Here is a 19,975-nt window from a genome sequence, read left to right on the forward strand (position 1 = left end):
GGTTTAGTCCAAAGTGGAACACAGGATCTGGTCCAAGAGGTGAGCATAGCTGGACCGCTTGGTAATACTGACCATAGTATAATTAAATTTATCATCCCTGTGGCAGGGAAAATACCACAGCAGCCTAAGACTGTAGCATTTAATTTCAGAAGGGGGACTACACAAAAATGAGGAAGTTATTAAACAGAAATTAAAAGGTACAGTGCTAAAAGTGAAATCCCGGCAAGCTGCATAGAAACTTTTTAAAGACACCATAATAGAGGCTCAACTTAAATGTACACCCCAAATTAAAAAACATAGTAAGAGAACCAAAAAAGTGCCGCCATGACTAAACAACAAAGTAAAAGAAGCAGTGAGAGACAAAAAAGCATCCTTTAAACAGTGGAAGTTAAATTCTAATGAGGAAAACAGAAAAAGAGCATAAACTCTGGCAAATAAACTGTAAAAATGTAATTAGAAAGGCCAAAAAAGAATTTGAAGAACAGCCAAAGACTCAAAAAGTAATAGCAAAAAAAAAATTTAAGTACATCAGAAGCAGGAAGCCTGCTAAACAGCCAGTGGGGCCACTGGACAATCAAGATGCTAAGGGAACACTCAAGAACGATAAGGCCATTGTGGAGAAACTACATGAATTCTTTGCATCAGTCTTCATGGCTGAGGATGTGAGGGAGATTCCCAAACCCAAGCCATTCTTTTTAGGTGATAAATCTGAGGAACTGTCCCAGATTGAGGTGTCATTAGAGGAGGTTTTGGAACAAATGGATAAACTAAACAGAAATAAGTCACCAGGACCAGATGGTATTCACCCAAGAGTTCTGAAGGAACTCATATGTGAAATTGCAGAGCCCCTAACTGTAGTTTGTAACCTATCATTTAAATCAGCTTCTGTACCAAATGACTGGAGGATAGCTAATGTGATGCTAATTTTTAAAAAGGGCTCTAAAGGTGATCCCAGCAATTACAGGCCTGTAAGCCTAACTTCAGTACTGGGCAAACTGGTTTAAACTATAATAAAGAACAAAATGGTCAGACAGATGCACATAATTTGTTGGGGAAGAGTCAACATGGTTTTTGTAAAGGGAAATCAGGCCTCACCAATCTACTAGAATTCTTTGAGGGGGTTAACAAGCATGTGGACAAGGGGGATCCAGTGGATATAGTGTACTTAGATTTTCAGAAAGCCTTTGACAAGGTCCCTCACCAAAGGCTCTTAAGCAAAGTAAGCTGTCATGGGATAAGAGGGAAGGTCTTCTCATGGATTGGTAACTGACTAAAAGATAGGAAACAAAGAGTGGGAATAAATGGTCAATTTTCAGAATGGAGAGAGGCAAATAGTGGTGTCTCCCAGGAATATGTACTGGGCCCAGTCCTATTTAACATATTCATAAATGATCTGAAAAAAAAGGGTAAATAGGTGGCAAAATTTGCAGATGATACAAAACTAATCAGGATGGTTAAGTCCAAAGCAGACTGCGAAGACCTACAAAAGAATCTCACAAAACTGGGTGACTGGGCAACAAAATGGCAGGTGAAATTCAATGTTGATAAATGCAAAGAAATGCACATTGGAAAACATAATCCCAACTATGCGTATAAAATAATGGGGTCTAAATTAGCGGTTACCACTCAAGAAAGAGATCTTGGAGTCATTGTGGATAATTCTCTGAAAACATCCACTCAATGTGCAACAGCAGTCAAAAAAGCGAACAGAATGTTGGGAACCATTAGGAAAGACAGAAAATATCATATTGCCTCTTTATAAACCATGGTACGCCCACATGGAATCATAGAATATCAGGGTTGGAAGAGACCTCAGGTGGTCATCTAGTCCAACTCCCTGCTCAAAGTAGGACCAACCCCAACTAAATCATCCCAGCCAGGGCTTTGTCAAGCTGGGCCTTAAAAACCTCTAAGCAGAGTGGATTTGATTTAAATCAAATTGATTTAAATCACTAGTCAGGAAGACTCGATTGAATCATGGATTTCTACATAAAAGTGCATTCTTGTTGGTTGTTACCAACCTAAAGATCCTGCATGTTCGGACATGTTCCTTTCATCATCTTCAACGCAGCTTCCTCCTGAGAAGGAACACTTCTCATGAAGTTGTTTCATTCGGACAATCAGGCCTTGCATTTCTTTGTTGCACCATTTGCATTTTGCACGCATGCCTGTCTTACCCAAAGGTAGAGGAACTTCATTAAAATAGTCCCAAACTGGGTCTCTTTTACGGCCTGCTGCCATTATAGGTTTTCCCTTCTAGTGAGAGGATGGTATGGTAGTACTCGGGCCAGCCTGGCCATGCCACGGGTCTTTTCTTCCAGCGTAGACGCACCCTGTAAGGTAGTTGACTTAGTCCTACATGACGTTATGTTGAAAAACTTAGCATTATACAAAATCATTGCAGGCCATAGTAAATGGAGCAAAAGCTGTTTCCATGGTAGATTGCGAGAAGTGGCTGAACAGGAAATCTTTGTCTAAGGGGGTGTTTCTAGTGGGGTCCAGAAGGGCTCTGTTCTCTGTCCAATGCTGTTCTATATCGAGATCAGTCGTCTGACAGAATATATCAAATCACTTGCTGGTAAAATGCCGAGGTGTCCCCCAGATGAGTGGAGGGGTAAATCATGAGACGGAGAGCAAGTTCTACAGGATCTGGATCTAAAGCCTGGCCCAGCCATTGCTTCCTCTCTCTGTCCCTGCTCCAGAATTATAAAGTCCTGCACAAGTACGTCGCTCTGTATGCAACCCACCTCATCCGGGAAGGCAGCTATGACAAAGCGCTGAGCCTGTATGTCCAGCATGGAGCTCCCGCCAACCTGCAGGTAAAGGAGACGTTCAGTGCAGCACCGGGATCCTCTCCAGCCCTGGCCCCCAGGCTGGGGCCTTGTGCTCTGGCTCTGCCGCTCTCGCTCTGGGCCACGTCTGTAGGGAAGGTGATGTAGGACCCAGCTCTGCACCCACAGGGGCTCCTCCATGCTGGGTCTGCGGCCACTTCCCGTTCCCTCTGTCTCCTGTGCAGAGGAGGTGGGGAGGAGGCTGAGGATCTGCCCCACATGTGTATGGCATGCGGGGACAGGCCATGGTCCTGCTAGGTACCATTGGTCTTGTTCTTTCCTGGGAGACTCTGGGCTGTAGGGAGAGGCCTGGGGAGGAGCCTGCGTTGCCAGGGGGCAGTTCTGGGACCACTGTTCCCTGCATACTGGCTGGACACGTCGCTGCAGGATACCGTGTGCGTGTGGAGCTGCTGGGACCCCCGTCTGTGTTCCCCCGTGCGGCGGGGGAGGCTGGGGCTCCCCTCAGCTCCCACCCAGTGCCCAGGATACTTGGCTTCCCCTCTCATGCAGAATTTCAACATCTACAAGCGTCTCTTTGTGGAGATGGTGAACGCGCCCGGCATGAACAGCACCGAGGCCTATCCCAGCTGGGCCGACCTGCGCGACGTCCTCTTCAACCTGGTGAGTGCGACCATGCTGCCCCCCCGGCGAGATCCCAAAGGAGCTCAGAGCTCTACCCCCCGGCCCCCGGCGCAGCTCAGCGCCCACAGCTCCCTCTGCCTCCCCCCCACTGCTCAGCGCCCACGGCTCCCTCTGCATCCCCCCCCACTGCTCAGCGCCCACGGGTCCCTCTGCCTCCCCCCCACTGCTCAGCGCCCACGGCTCCCTCTGCCCCCCACTGCCCAGCGCCCACGGCTCCCTCTGCCCCCCACTGCTCAGCGCCCACGGATCCCTCTGCCTCCCCCCCCACTGCTCAGCGCCCATGGGTCCCTCTGCCTCCCCCCCACTGCTCAGCGCCCACGGCTCCCTCTGCCCCCCACTGCCCAGCGCCCACGGCTCCCTCTGCCCCCCACTGCTCAGCGCCCACGGATCCCTCTGCCTCCCCCCCCACTGCTCAGCGCCCATGGGTCCCTCTGCCTCCCCCCCACTGCTCAGCGCCCACGGCTCCCTCTGCCCCCCACTGCCCAGCGCCCACGGCTCCCTCTGCCCCCCACTGCCCAGCGCCCACGGCTCCCTCTGCCTCCCCCCCCACTGCTCAGCGCCCATGGGTCCCTCTGCCTCCCCCCCACTGCTCAGCGCCCATGGGTCCCTCTGCCTCCCCCCCCACTGCTCAGCGCCCACGGCTCCCTCTGCCCCCCACTGCTCAGCGCCCACGGCTCCCTCTGCCTCCCCCCCACTGCTCAGCACCCACGGCTCCCTCTGCCTCCCCCCCACTGCTCAGCACCCACGGCTCCCTCTGCATCCCCCCCCACTGCTCAGCGCCCACGGCTCCCTCTGCATCCCCCCGCACTGCTCAGGGCCCACGGCTCCCTCTGCATCCCCCCCCACTGCTCAGCGCCCACGGCTCCCTTTGCCTCCCCCCGCACTGCTCAGGGCCCACAGCTCCCTCTGCATACCCCCCCACTGCTCTTCGCCCACGGCTCCCTCTGCATACCCCCCCACTGCTCTTCGCCCACGGCTCCCTCTGCCTCCGCCCACGGCTCCCTCTGCCCACCACTGCCCAGCGCCCACGTCTCCCTCTGCCTCCCCCCCACTGCTCAGCGCCCACGGCTCCCTCTGCCTCCCGCCACTGCTCAGCGCCCACGGCTCCCTCTGCATCCCCCCCCACTGCTCAGCGCCCACGGCTCCCTCTGCCCCCCACTGCTCAGCGCCCACGGCTCCCTCTGCCTCCCCCCCACTGCTCAGCGCCCACGGGTCCCTCTGCATCCCCCCGCACTGCTCAGCGCCCACGGGTCCCTCTGCATCCCCCCGCACTGCTCAGCGCCCACGGGTCCCTCTGCCTCCCCCCCACTGCTCAGCGCCCACAGCTCCCTCTGCCCCCCACTGCTCAGCGCCCACGGCGCCCTCTGCCTCCCCCCCACTGCTCAGCGCCCACGGCTCCCTCTGCCCCCCACTGCTCAGCGCCCACAACTCCCTCTGCCTCCCCCCCACTGCTCAGCGCCCACGGCTCCCTCTGCCTCCCCCCCATTGCTCAGCGCCCACGGCTTCCTCTACCTCCCCCCCACTGCCCAGCACCCACGGCTCCCTCTGCCCCCCACTGCTCAGCGCCCACGGCTCCCTCTGCCCCCCAACTGCTCAGCGCCCACGGCTCCTTCTGCATCCCCCCCAACTGCTCAGCACCCACGGCTCCCTCTGCCCCCCACTGCTCAGCACCCACGGCTCCCTCTGCCCCCCACTGCTCAGCGCCCACGGCTCCCTCTGCCTCCCCCCCCCCCACTGCTCAGCGCCCACGGCTCCCTCTGCCTCCCCCCCCCCACTGCTCAGCGCCCACGGCTCCCTCTGCCTCCCCCCCCCCACTGGTCAGCGCCCACGGCTCCCTCTGCCTCCCCCCCCCCCACTGCTCAGCGCCCACGGCTCCCTCTGCCTCTCCCCCACTGCTCAGCGCCCACGGCTCCCTCTACCGCTGTCAAGGTTCCTTCCCCACTCTCAACTCTAGGGTACAGATGTGGGGACCTGCATGAAAGACCCCCTAAGCTTATTCTTACCAGCTTAGGTTAAAAACTTCCTCAAGGTACAAACTTTACCTTGAACCCTATGCTGCCACCACCAAGCATCTTACACAAAGACCAGGGAAAGAGCCCACTTGGAGACGACTTCCCCCAAGTCCTACACCCCCTTTCCTGGGGAAGGCTTGATAAAAATCCTCACCAATTTGTACAGGTGAACACAGACCCAAACCTTTTAGATCTTAAGAACAATGAAAAATCAGTCAGGTTCTTAGAAGAAGAAGAATTTTAATTAAAGAAAAGGTAAAAGAATCACTTCTGTAAAATCAGGATGGTAAATACCTTACAGGGTAATCAGATTCAAAACACAGAGAATCCCTCTAGGCAAAACCTTAAATTACAAAAAGACACAAAAACAGGATTATACATTCCATTCAGCACAGCATATTTTACCAGCCTTTAAACAAAAGGAAATGTGAGGCATGTTCTAGCTAGATTACTTACTAACTTAACAAGAGTTGTAAGGCTGCATTCCTGATCTGTTCCCGGCAAAAGCATCACACAGACAGATCCTTTGTTCCCCCCACCTCCAGATTTGAAAGTATCTTGTCCCCTCATTGGCCATTTTGGGTCAGGTGCCAGCGAGGTTACCTTAGCTTCTTAACCCTTTACAGGTGAAAGGGTTTTGCCTCTGGCCAGGAGGGATTCTATAGCACTGTATGCAGAAAGGTGGTTACCCTTCCCTTTATATTTATGACAACCCCCCACTGCTCAGCACCCACGGCTCCCTCTGCCCTCCACTGCTCAGCATCTCAGCTCCCTCTGCCCCTTCCATCCCCTTCCAGCACTGCTTAGCACCCACTGCTTCCCCGCCCACCCAGCCCTGCCCTTCCCTGCCCTGGATGCTCTGTGGCCTGGCTGCCACGGCCCCCACGTGCTCACACGCTCCCTCTCTCTGCAGTGTGAGAACCTCGTGAAGTCGAGCGAAGTGAACACCCCCGCGCACGAGGAGTTTGAGACCATGCTTCTGATCTCACACTACTATGCCACCCGCTCCGCTGCGCAGGGTGTGAAGCAGCTGGTAAGGTCTGCCGTGCCCTCTGCTCGGCCTCCATCCCTGGGATCCGTGGGCGGGCGGCGCTGGAGGCAAAACAGCTGGTTGGGGTCTTCCCCAGTGCATTCAGCCATTGCAGAGGGTGCTGCCCGGGGGAACATGGGAATGGTGCCCCAGCCCCGCCAGAACCAGGGGTGGCCGTGGGGATCCCTGCTGTGAGAGTGCAGAGTGACACGCTGCAAGCCAGCGCACAGGAGGAGCTCTAGCAGCATGCTAGGAATTCAGCCTTCGGGGAGGGTCCTCTTACCACCCCCTTTACAGGCCTCATGCAGACTTTCGTGCCTTCCGCCTGACAGGCTGTCCTAAATATAAAGGGAAGGGTAACCACCCTTCTGTATACAGTGCTATAAAATCCCTCCAGGCCAGAGGCAAAACCCTTTCACCTGTAAAGGGTTAAGAAGCTAAGGTAACCTCGCTGGCACCTGACCCAAAATGACCAGTGAGGGGACAGGATACTTTCAAATCTGGAGGGGGGGAAAAAGGCTTTTGTCTGTTTGTGTGATACCTTTGGCGGGAACAGATCAAGGATGCAAGCCCTTCAACTCCTGTAAAGTTAGTAAGTAATCTAGCTAGAAAATGCGTTAGTTTTCTTTCTTTTGGCTTGTACATTTTGCAGTGCTGTAACCTGATACCTTTGTCTCTGGTAGCTGTTCCCAGCCTACAGAAAAATCCTTTTCTTAAAACCTCTGAGACCTCTGCCTGCAGGCCAAGGGACAGAAAAAGCTCTAACTGCTTTCAGTTAAAAAAATACTCTTCAGGTCTGTGCTTCTGGTTCAGAATGATCCCACCACGCTGCCGCCATGTCAGGGTTCCTTCCTCACTCTGAACTCTGGGGTACAGATGTGGGGACCCGCATGAAAGACCCCCTAAGCTTATTTTTACCAGGTTAGGTTAAAAAGTTTCCCAAGGCACAAACTTTGCCTTGTCCTTGAATAGTATGCTGCCACCACCAGGTGATTTAGACGAAGAACAGGGAAAGGACCACTTGGAGTTCCTATTTCCCCCAAATATCCCCCAAGCCCTTACACCCCCTTTCCTGGGGAGGCTTGAGAATAAACAAGATGAGCACAAACCCCTTGGATTTTTAAGACCCAAAAAACCCAATCAGATTCTTAAAAATCAGAACTTTATTAGAAGAACAAAAAAAAAGATAAGAGAACAACTCTGTAAGATCAGAATGGAAGATAATCTTACAGGCAGTCAGATTCAAAACATAGAGAATCCATCTAGGCAAAACCTTAAGTTACAAGAAGACACAAAAACAGGAATACACATTTCCTCCAGCACAGCGAATTTACAAGCCAAAAGAAAGAAAACTAACGCATTTTCTAGCTAGATTACTTACTAACTTTACAGGAGTTGAAGGGCTTGCATCCTTGATCTGTTCCCGCCAAAGGTATCACACAGACAGACAAAAGCCTTTTTCCCCCCCTCCAGATCTGAAAATATCTTGTCCCCTCATTGGTCATTTTGGGTCAGGTGCCAGCGAGGTTACCTTAGCTTTTTTAACCCTTTACAGGTGAAAGGGTTTTGCTTCTGGCCAGGAGGGATTTTATAGCAGTGTATACAGAAGGGTGGTTACCCTTCCCTTTATTTTTATGACACAGGCCTTGGTAGCCAGCCATAGATGGACAGACAGCAGGCAAGGCTCTCCAGGGCTGACACTGGGTGCCGGGGATCCAGGCGGGGCAGAGGGATGGCAGGGCTCAGACACTGGGTCCTGGGGATCCAGGCAGGGCAGAGAGAGGGCCGGGCTCTCTGAGGCTCAGACACTGGGTGCTGGGGATCCAGGCAGGGCAGAGGGAGGGCAGGGCTCTCCGGCACTCAGACATGGGGTACTGAGGATCAGGGTGGGGCAGAGAGAGGACAGGGCTCTCCGGGACTGAGACACTTGGTGCTGGGGATCAGGGCGGGGCAGAGGGAGGGCAGGGCTCTCCGGGACTGAGACACTGGGTGCTGGGGATCCGGACTGGGTCACTGTCTGTCATGCATGGTGGCTCTCAAGGCATCTTTGCCCGCAGGATGTCTTGGCGGCCAAGCTCTCCATCTCCCTTCTGCGCCACACTGAGCTCATCCCCGCAGACAAGGCCTTTTATGAAGCTGGCACAGCAGCCAAGGTAAGAGGCAGCCTGATTCGCAGGAGCCAGAGGCAGGAGGGCCTGGTCCCTGGCTCCCATGGGCTCTCTGTCTGCTGTGGGGGAATGGGTCCTTCTCTGGCAGCTTTCCCTCCCTCCCTCCATCCTGCCTGGTGGGCTCCTGCCTCCACCTTCCACTGCTCTGTATGAAGCCAGACAGGACTCTGGTGTAGCATGCCTCCCCTCACACTATCACCAGGGCAAGAAGAGTTTTCAGCTATGGCCTTTCTGGGTCTGACCTCAGAGCATTCAGGACCCCTATTCTCACCATGCGCTTCCCGCAGCAGGTCCACCTGAACGGGACCCCTGGGAAAGCCAGAGGGGCCCTGCCCTCCAGCTTTGCAGTCAGCCGTGACTCTCAGCCAGCGTGTAAAACAGAAGGTTTCTTAGTCAACAGGAACATAGCTCAGAACAGAGCTTGTTAGCACAGAAAGCAGGACCATTCAGTAAAGTCTATCTTGCGGGGATCCAGGCCTCATGCCCTGGACTCTCCCCCACTCCAAGTCCCAGACAGAAGACTGACTGGCTTCCAGTAGCCTAACCTCCAAAAGGCCTGTTGCCCCTTCTCCGGTTTTTATCTTGCTTCCTGGGCAAAGTGTCACCTGGTCACATCCCCCTCCTGGGTCTCAGGTTGCAAAGGGCACCGTCCATCGCTTACGTGCAGGCAGCTGGAGCCGCCTCACCTGCCCCCGAGGGTCTCAGCAAAAGTCACACCCTTATTCCCACCACCCTAAACATTGGTGCAGCACACAGGGAAACTGAGGCACACGCCATATTTATGCAAAACAGTAAGATTCACATCGGCTCATGTGCAGCATAACAAGGGGAAAAAACCCACTTCATCACAACAGCTGTTTTTAGCTCTGTAGTGCAAAGCCTGCAAGCCCAGGTCCTGGGCTCTGAGGCTTGCTGCTGTGGCCTTTAAAATGCTGTGTTGATGAACCCCGGGTCCCCTGGGCCAGCTCTTGGCTTCAGACATGATCATCCCAAGCCAGGGCTGCAGCAGTGTTTCTTTCCCCAGACACGAATCCCTGGGGCGGAAAGTGGCCACTACTGCACAGCAGCCAAGCAGGGTGAGCTGGTGAGGGCCCAGGGGAAGTGGAAGCAGAGAAGTTAAAATTCGTGGATTTGCAAGTCGGATTTTACAGCTGAAATTTAACAAACTAGAACTGATGTGGAAAACCATTCGTTACTGAGTCCAGGGAGCGCTAGCTCAGTATGGTTTGTGCTGGGTTCCTCTCAGATCAGCTTTGATATTATTTCTCAGATCAGGTACTTGGTTAGTCTTAGCCAATCGACAAGTTTATTAAGTCACCCAGAACCATGGAGGTATGTAATGAACAGGTATGTGGCTTATGCTCAAATAGCAGATGTTCTAGGCACATACGGACCACACCAGTGTTTTACAAAACCTGGCCAAAGACCAGCATTGAGGGCAAGCAGTTATACCATAAAGCAGTGAAATCACCACTCATCAGCTTTCGTACCTCTAATAAGGTTATGACATGTCATGTGATCCTCCAGTGAATGAGGGGGCACTTGTCTGAAGGTGTTTGGTTTGAAAGGAAAGCTTTCTCTGAAGGTCTCTAAGACCAATGTCCTTGGATTTACAAAGGGAAAGCATGCATATAGCATTGTTTAGTTAAAAATCCCCAAATAGAATTCCTTGAGGGAGAGAGCTGTCATGGATTCAAAGGGTCAGGGCTATGTCCCAGCCTGGAAACAGTCTCTGGGAGGGGGCCTTCAGTGGGCCAGACCCCCAGGGGTCTCACCACCTCCTGAGACTGGTCCTCTGAGCCTGCAGTCCCCTGCCCCACCCCAGAAGCTCCAGGCAGAGAGTCCAGCTGAGACAGATCCTGGGGGAGATGTGTCCTCTCCTCAGGGATCAGTGCCCTTCGGCCAGTGTCTGCAGGGACACTCACCCAGCGCTGTGAAACCAGGTGGGTTTATTAGTCACCTGGCACATGGCCCAGGCAGCCCCTCGGGTGGCCCAGAGAACTGATGGTTACAGCCCAGACCAGCTGCAGTGACCCCCTTGCTTCACGCTCTGTCTCTCCATCCAACCTCCTTGGTCAGACTCCAGGCGAGAGCCCGACCTCTTCCAGGCCCCAGCTCTTATCTCCCCTCTCGCACCTCTCCAGTCCATTGATCTTGAGCTAGGGGATTGTTGTTCAGCTTCCCTAAAGGAGGCGGGGACGTCCATCTCCCTCTGGGTCATAGAATCATAGAATATCAGGGTTGGAAGGGACCTCAGGAGGTCATCTAGTCCAACCCCCTGCTCAAAGCAGGACCAATCCCCAATCAAATCATCCCAGCCAGGGCTTTGTCAAGCCTGACCTTAAAAACTTCCAAGGAAGGAGATTCTACCACCTCCCTAGGTAACACATTCCAGTGTTTAACCACCCTCCTAGTGAAAAAGTTTTTCCTAATATCCAACCTAAACCTCCCCCACTGCAACTTGAGACCATTACTCCTCGTTCTGTCATCTGCTACCACTGAGAATAGTCTAGAGCCATCCTCTCTGGAACCACCTCTCAGGTAGTTGAAAGCAGCTATCAAATCCCCCCTCATTCTTCTCTTCTGCAGACTAAACAATCCCAGTTCCCTCAGCCTCTCCTCATAAGTCATGTGTTCCAGACCCCTAATCATTTTTGTTGCCCTTCGCTGGACTCTCTCCAGTTTATCCACATCCTTCTTGTAGTGTGGGGCCCAAAACTGGACACAGTACTCCAGATGAGGCCTCACCAATGTCGAATAGAGGGGAATGATCACGTCCCTCGATCTGCTCGCTATGCCCCTACTTATACATCCCAAAATGCCATTGGCCTTCTTGGCAACAAGGGCACACTGCTGACTCATATCCAGCTTCTCGTCCACTGTAACCCCTAGGTCCTTTTCCGCAGAACTGCTGCCTAGCCATTCGGTCCCTAGTCTGTAGCTGTGCATTGGGTTCTTCCGTCCTAAGTGCAGGACCCTGCACTTATCCTTATTGAACCTCATCAGGTTTCTTTTGGCCCAATCCTCCAATTTGTCTGGGTCCCTCTGTATCCTATCCCTGCCCTCCAGCGTATCTACCACTCCTCCCAGTTTAGTATCATCCGCAAATTTGCTGAGAGTGCAATCCACACCATCCTCCAGATTATTAATGAAGATATTGAACAAAACCGGCCCCAGGACCGACCCCTGGGGCACTCCACTTGACACCGGCTGCCAACTAGACATGGCGCCATTGATCACTACCCGTTGAGCCCGACAATCTAGCCAACTTTCTGCCCACTTTATAGTGCATTCATCCAGCCCATACTTCTTTAACTTGCTGACAAGAATACTGTGGGAGACAGTGTCAAAAGCTTTGCTAAAGTCAAGAAACAATACATCCACTGCTTTCCCCTCATCCACAGAATCAGTAATCTCATCATAGAAGGCGATTAGATTAGTCAAGCATGACCTTCCCTTGGTGAATCCATGCTGACTGTTCCTGATCACTTTCCTCTCGTCTAAGTGCTTCAGGATTGATTCCTTGAGGACCTGCTCCATGATTTTTCTGGGGACTGAGGTGAGGCTGACTGGCCTGTAGTTCCCAGGATCCTCCTCCTTCCCTTTTTTAAAGATTGGCACTACATTAGCCTTTTTCCAGTCATCTGGGACTTCCCCCGTTCGCCACGAGTTTTCAAAGATAATGGCCAATGGCTCTGCAATCACAGCCGCCAATTCCTTTAGCACTCTCGGATGCAACTCGTCCGGCCCCATGGACTTGTGCACGTCCAGCTTTTCTAAATAGTCCCTAACCACTTCTTTCTCCACAGAGTGCTGGCCATCTACTCCCCATGTTGTGATGCCCAGCGCAGCAGTCTGGGAGCTGTCCTTGTTAGTGAAGACAGAGGCAAAAAAAGCATTGAGCAAATTAGCTTTTTCCACATCCTCTGTCACTAGGTTGCCTCCCTCATTCAGTAAGGGGCCCACACTTTCCTTGGCTTTCTTCTTGTTGCCAACATACCTGAAGAAACCCTTCTTGTTACTCTTGACATCTCTTGCTAGCTGCAGCTCCAGGTGCGATTTGGCCCTCCTGATTTCATTCCTACATGCCCGAGCAATATTTTTATACTCTTCCCTGGTCATATGTCCAACCTTCCACTTGTTGTAAGCTTCTTTTTTATGTTTAAGATCCGCTAGGATTTCACCGTTAAGCCAAGCTGGTCGCCTGCCATATTTACTATTCTTTCGACTCATCGGGATGGTTTGTCCCTGTAACCTCAACAGGGATTCCCTGAAATACAGCCAGCTCTCCTGGACTCCTTTCCCCTTCATGTTAGTCCCCCAGGGGATCCTACCCATCCGTTCCCTGAGGGAGTCGAAGTCTGCTTTCCTGAAGTCCAGGGTCTGTATCCTGCCGCTTACCTTTCTTCCCTGTGTCAGGATCCTGAACTCGACCATCTCATGGTCACTGCCTCCCAGATTCCCATCCACTTTTGCTTCCCCCACTAATTCTTCCCTGTTTGTGAGCAGCAGGTCAAGAAAAGCCCCTCCCCCAGTTGGCTCGTCTAGCACTTGCACCAGGAAATTGTCCCCTACGCTTTCCAAAAACTTCCTGGATTGTCTGTGCACTGCTGTATTGCTCTCCCAGCAAATATCAGGAAAATTAAAGTCACCCATGAGAACCAGGGCGTGCGATCTAGTAGCTTCTGCGAGTTGCTGGAAGAAAGCCTTGGTCGCTATGTGCGATGTCCTGGCGATCGGATTCACCAGTCTCCTCAGCTCCTCCACTGAGATGGAGACTAAGGCCCACATAGCTGGGCCACACCCACCCTCTGTCTCTTTGCCTGCCCTGAAAGCAAACAGCTCTTTTCCACCCACTAGGTAACAATGCAGCATATAGGGGAAACTGAGACACAAACAGGACTCATAACAATATTACAAAATAGTCCCACTGTCAGATGCAGACTCAGCAAGGAAACATTCAGTTACTTCTGTTAAAGAACACAGAGTCTGCAATGACATCTCGCCATTCTCAGGGGTGGTAACCCTGGGAGAGTTTGCCCCTGGGCCTGGTCTGAGTGTGTGATAGCATTTCCATGTCCTGCAGCTTCTTGGGGGCTTCAGCAAGCTCTGAGTTCCCTGCGGGGCCTTGATTTATACCAGTGTCAGGTTTGTGGGAGGCTTTATAACTAGACAGAGGGGAGAGGGACAGTCCCTCCCTGGTTAAACGACTAACAGCAAGGTGGAGATTTTATTTAAACTTGCCATTTTCTATCCCTGAGGGATTGAGATGCCAACTTCATTTTACCTGGGATTCCTTCTTTGATGGTGTCTCCCATTTAAGCTGGGCATTGCTGCTCTTCTTTTGTCTTTAGCTAGTAAGAGAGCTAGCGTCTGCAATCAGCACAGCAGTGGGTGGCTGTGACTGTGGGTGTGTCCCTGGTTCAAGGGCCAGCAGAAGCTGTAGTTATTAGTAACGTATTCCAGGCATACTTGACATCAGTACGTCTCCCAGAAGGACCTGCCGTCCAAGGGGGAGTCCAAGCTCACCACACCCCCATCAAAGCAGCCAGTAGAGAGGGATGGGGAAAGGCTCAGCAGCCAGCCCTGGAACCCAGACTCAGCCTCTGCCCCTGCCCCAAGGGCCATGCTACAGCAAAGGACTCAGTCATGTCTAGAAGTGCTGGCAGGTGCCAGACCGTGTTCTCTGGGGTGGGGGACTGTGTTCCTGCTCCCCAGCTTACCCCGGGCAGGGAGGGGAGTCCCAGTGGGCACTGATGTGCCTGGCTGCAGGGCCTGCAGCGCGACCTGGCTCCAGGTTTTCTGGGTGCAGGGCCCATTTGTCCTAGAGCAACAGCGTGTCACTGCAGGCTCCTGCTGCTGGCGCTGGGGAAGAGACCCGCTGCACAGCACTGCATGTAGGAAGGGGCTTGAGGTGACCTGACGCAGCTCAGGAGAGGGCTCTGGGCATTGCTGGGCCAGCGCAGCGAGAGCTCAGCTCAGCATGCACAGGGATCCCAAAAGCAAATACCATGTGCAGCGGGATGGTGGTGATATGGAGAGTACCTAGTGCCTTCATATAGATCAGTATCACGGCCTCCTGTGGGTACTGTGTGCAGTGCTGGGTTCCTCGTCTCAGACTATTGCAGAACAAGGGGTTCAGAGAGATTAAAACGATTGGGACTGTTCCCTTAAGAGATGAATAAGAGGGGATGTGACAGAAGCACCTAAAATAATGTCTGGCCTAGAGAAGGGAGACCGGGCGCTTTTGCTCTTCTTGTCTCATAACATAAGAACAAGGGTGCATTAAATGCAATTCAAATGGGGGAAATTCAAACCCAGTGCAAGGGAATACTTTTTTGCACCATGCATTATTAGCCTGTGGAACTCATCTCCACATGAAGTTGTTGAGCCCAAGGACTTGGCAAGATTCCAAAAGGGACTGGGTGTTTACCTGGATTATGTGATTATCCAGCGTTACCAGAGTTAATGCTAGAAAAAAAAATGGTGGAAGGAATTTTTAACCTGTTTCAGGGGTTAAGCTTGGCTTGTCAGTGCTTTGTGGTACAGACTGTTCTTTAATTCTGCATCTGTACAGTGCCTAGTGCCGTGGGGGCCTGGCCCATGAGCAGTGCTGCTAGGCACTGCGTTCATGTCTAGATGCAATTACTGCACAGCAAGCTAGGGGTGTCTGCAGTGCTCTAGCCCACCATGTGCTGACTGTCTCTGGCACCCTGCTTGTGCTTCTGTCTACTCCACTTTACAACAGGAGTAGCTCAAAGCGGGCTCCTGGGAACCTTTAGTGCCCGGTGAAGGGGCCCAGGGGCGGGGAGTGCAGGGCAGGCTAGTGTGCGGTAAATTCATGCCCCAGCTTGCCGCACACTCAACAACCCCACAGATAAATAATCTGAACTCTTAAGTATGAGCACCCAGGATGAGACCCTCATGAGGGCAGGTTATCACACATCTGCTGCTTTGGGGGTCTTATGGTCTCACACCTGCCTCTGATGTAGCTGGGGCTGTGACGGGCCTTGAGGCTATGCAAGCTGGGGATGCCGCTGTTCTCTCTGAACCCTGCAGATTCACTCCCCCACAAGCCTTCTTTGCCTGGTTTCCCCCCCCCGAATCCTGGCTGCTCAGCAAGGCGCAATGCAGGTGCCCCCCGTTGTCCTGCTGAATTGTTACTGCTCTTAGCCCAGAGGGCATTTCTCCACATCACCGGTGCGTGGGACGTGGCCAGGGCTCCCCAGAGCATCACTTCCCACCACTCACACTCATTCTTGCTTTCTCTGCACTAGGCGGTTGGCTGGGAGAACATGGCATTTATCTTCCTGAACCGATTCCTGGACCTCACAGACGTGAGTAGCGCATCAGGACGAGGGTAAAGGCGGCACAGGGGTGGGTGGCTGTGCTGGTGCCAGCCCACTGGGGGCCCTAAGCAGGGATACTAACAATGAATGCGGGGGGCAATTCCTCAGGCTACTTACTCCTAGCGCCGGCTGTAGGGGGCAGGCTGTTCTGAGTAGGGGGCTGCAGGGGAGGTGCCCATGGAAAGACAGAGAATGTTCCAGCCTGCCTCGAGGACCCACGGGGAGAGCGGGCCCTGTGTTAAGGTGCATCTGGCTGAACACTGAAGGTTGGAAATGGCACAGTGAAACTGCGGCTTGTACGAGCAAAGCCTGGCTGCGTGTCCGGAGCAGCACGGCCCCTAACCCAAGAGGCTTCCAGGCCAGAAGGGCCATGATGCCTGGCCTGGAGGTGGCTCTGAACGAGGGAGGGAAGCTGTTCTCATTTCCTGACACTTCAGCTGCTGCCCGTACAAGAATCAGGAAGCGAAGCGTCCAGCTCGGCCCTTTCCTTGCACTCCTGTTGGTCCGGCACACAGCAGAGACCCCAGGGCATCTGGCAAGGGGGGGTCACTCAGGTTCCAAACTGCAGCAGCAGCTGCTCGAGTGGCGGTCCTGTGCCTGTTTCCATTCTAACCCTGTGCTCCTTAGCAGCAGGGGCCAGTTGTGGGACCCAGTTCACCGGCACCCTGGCCAAGGGTGTCAGTTGCTGTCCTGTTGGCTGGGACACACTCCATTGAGAACTGAAAGACAGCAACATCTGATTATAGCTTTATGGAAAATAGGTCTCATAAGAGAAGCTTCTTCTCATAAGCCTGGCTGCTAAACTTCTGTCAGGGCTGCGGTTTAGTCCTGCTCGACAGACCAAACGAAAGTTAACGCGATGCCAAATCAGTAGCACCCATATTAAATGGATTGAACAGCGGCTAGCTAGTGGATGTCAAAAAGTCAATGGGCAGTTGTCATCCAATGGGGGCGGGGGGTTCTAATGGGGTGCTGCCCAGGAGCTGCTCTCAGCTCCATGTTATTCAATATCTTCTTCGAGGATCTGGTTGAAAATATAAAAATCTCTGGTGATAAATCTTACAGCGTACAGAAAATTCGGTAAATCATGATGGGGACACATGGGTTCCACTGAGCGACCTGGCTCCCATTGTAAGCTGGAGGCAGGGCTGTGGGAGCCGGGTCAGCCCCAGGGTATGAGACAGACAAGGTGGGGGAGGGCATAGCTTGTATTGGACCAAGAGAGCCCTGCACAGAGGTCTTCCTCTAAGGTGTAAGTGCCAAAGCGTGCATTGCTCACCCACAGAAGCTGGTCCAATACACGCTATTCCCTCACCCACTCGGCAGTATGCTGGGCGCATGTGAACAGAGCTAAATGCCAGGACGTACCCTTGGAACAGAGAATGTAGGTCCCGCAGGATGGGGCCTGGCTCACTGGGTGGAAGAGCAGTTGACTGCAAGGTCAGGGCTAATGTGAGCCGTAGGTGTGTCCGCTAAGAGTGGCAAACGCATCTCCTGGGACCCTGCTGGGGCCATTGCTGGTGCGGGAGGTTTGGGCTGCCTGGCCTGGCACTGCAGGATGCTGCCCCCCCCGACCCCCCCCACAGCACTCTCCCTCTGCCCCCCAGGCCATTGAAGAGGGCACGCTTGACGCCCTGGACCACGTCGACTTCCAGAACACGGACATCCCCTTCGAGGTGCCGCTCCCGGCGCACCAGCACGTGGCTGTGAGTGTCGTCCGTGTTCTCCACCCCCCGCTTCCCTCAGCCCCAGGACAGGCAGGGAGTGAGGCAGCAGGGCCCAGCTGTCAGCAGTAAGCGGGGGTGTGCGGGATCTGACCCTCAGCAACAGGAGGTGGGGAGTGCGAGGGACCAGGCCCCCGGCTCTCAGGACGGCGGGAAGTGAGGGAGCGGGCTCCCAGCTCTCAGGACCGGGGGAAGTGAGGGAGCAGGGCCCCAGCTCTCAGCAATAGGGGATGATGCAAGGAACCAGGGCCCCAGGTCTCAGGGCCAGGTGAGTGGGGGGAGGGAGGGACCAGGCCCCCAGGTCTCAGGACCAGAGCGTTAGGGGGTCGAGGGGCCAGGCTCCCACCTCTCAGGAACATGGGGGTGGGTGGCTCAAGGGACCAGGGCCCCAGCTCTCAGGACTGGGGGTAAGGGAAGGGAAGGATGAGGCCTCAGCTCTCAGGATCAGGTGAGTGGGGGGGTGAGTGACCAGCCCCCCCCCCTGCACCCCTCCCAGCTGTCAGGACCAGGCAGGGGACACAAGGGACCAGGGCCCCCTCTGTCAGTGGGGGTTCAGGATCTGGGTGCCTGACCCCCCGCCCTGGTCTTGGGGCCGGGCCAGGCCAGCTCGCAGGGCGGTGCCCGGAGTCAGCAGTGATCTGTGCTGCGTGGCAGGAGGCGACACGGGAGGAGATCAGGGACTGGGTGCTCACCATGTCCATGGATCAGCGGCTGGAGCAGGTTCTGCCCCGAGATGAGCGGGACACATACGAGGCTTCGCTGGTGGCCGCAAGCACGGGCGTGCACTCCCTGCCTTGCCTGCTCACCGGTGAGTCCCTGGACACTTAGCCCCTCGGGGATGGGGGAGCAGGATTGGGACCCAGGGGGCAGGAATGAGATCTGGGAGCGGTGGATTGGCAGTGGTGGGGAGATTTGGCACAGAGGAGGAAGAATCAGGACCTGGGGAGTAGGGGGGCAAGATTTGGACCTGGGTGGGCAGGATTGGCGGTGGGGGGGAGATTTGCAACCTGGGGGGGAGGCAGGTTTGGCAGGGGAGCAGGATGGAGAGAGATTTGGGACCCACAGGGGCAGAATTGGCAATGGGGGGAGGTTTGGACCAGGGGGTGAAGTTTGGGACTGTGGAGGAGGATTGGGACCCGGTGGCGGGGGCAGGTTTGGGCCATGGGGGCGGATTGGTAGTGGGGGGGATTGGGACCTGGGGGGGCTGGGTTGGTGGGGGGGCAGGTTTGGGCCAGGGGATGGATTGGTAGTGGGGGGGGTTGGGACCTGGGGGGAGAAGGGTTGGTGTGGGGGAGGTTTGCGACCGTGGAGGAGGATTGGGACCTGAGGGGAGCAGGGTTGGTGCGGGGGAGGTTTGGGCCCAGGGGGGCGGATTGGTAGTGGGGGGGGATTGGGACCTGGGGGGGAGCAGGGTTGGTGGTGGAGAGGTTTGGGACCTGAGGGGAGCAGGCTTGGTGGGGGGGAGGTTTGGGACCGTGGAGGAGGATTGGGACCTGGGGAGAGCGGGCTTGGGGGGGAGGTTTGGGCCTGGGGGGTGGAATTGGCAGCAGGGGGCATCAGACACTGGCGAGGGAACTGCAGGCGAAGGCCTCGGGCATGGGGCAGGGTCCTGGCACCTGGGATCCTGGCAGGGGAATTGCTGTGTGTTGGGGCCCTCGCCCCCGCATGGCACCTCTGGGCCCCCGCGCTGGCTCCGCCCTGGGTGGTGCTGTTGGCTAAGCCCCCGGGCCAGGCCCCTGGGGGTGGTGCCGGCAGGGCTGGGGGTTGGGCAGCGCTGGGCTCAGCCCAGCTTGGCCCCGCTCAGCGGCGTCTGTCTGTGGCCAGGCTACCCCGTGCTCAGGAACAAGGTCGAGTTCAAGCGGCCTGGGAAAGAAGCCAACAAAGACACATGGAACAAGTTTCTGATGGCCGTCAAGGTGAGGGGGGGCAGGGCTTGTCTTCATGGGAGGGGCTCAGCGCCCAGCACAGGTGGGGGGGCAGGGCCTGTCTTCAAGGGAGGGGCTCAGCGCCCAGCACGGGAGGGGGCAGGGCCTGTCTTCATGGGAGGGGCTCAGCGCCCAGCACGGGAGGGGGCAGGGCCTGTCTTCATGGGAGGGGCTCAGCGCCCAGCATAGGTGGGGGGGCAGGGCCTGTCTTCAAGGGAGGGGCTCAGCGCCCAGCCCGGGAGGGGGCAGGGCCTGTCTTCATGGGAGGGGCTCAGCGCCCAGCACGGGAGGGGG

At 54.9% G+C, this 19,975-nt stretch overlaps 1 protein-coding gene across 1 annotated transcript in view; it reads left to right on the forward strand.

Annotated features, from left to right (window-relative positions):
* The window catches only part of IFT172 (intraflagellar transport 172), a 133,700-nt gene that overhangs the window by 110,869 nt on the left and 2,856 nt on the right, over positions 1–19,975 (forward strand). Inside the window, exons 40-47 of the mRNA XM_074947253.1 lie at positions 2,703–2,819; positions 3,342–3,452; positions 6,399–6,518; positions 8,573–8,668; positions 15,961–16,020; positions 17,640–17,738; positions 18,411–18,564; positions 19,581–19,672. Of these exons, the coding sequence (XP_074803354.1) occupies positions 2,703–2,819; positions 3,342–3,452; positions 6,399–6,518; positions 8,573–8,668; positions 15,961–16,020; positions 17,640–17,738; positions 18,411–18,564; positions 19,581–19,672 (849 nt within the window). The remainder of the gene's footprint in view (positions 1–2,702; positions 2,820–3,341; positions 3,453–6,398; positions 6,519–8,572; positions 8,669–15,960; positions 16,021–17,639; positions 17,739–18,410; positions 18,565–19,580; positions 19,673–19,975) is intronic.

Source organism: Natator depressus, chromosome 3 (assembly GCF_965152275.1).
Source record: "Natator depressus isolate rNatDep1 chromosome 3, rNatDep2.hap1, whole genome shotgun sequence".
Lineage (NCBI taxonomy): Eukaryota > Metazoa > Chordata > Testudines > Cheloniidae > Natator > Natator depressus.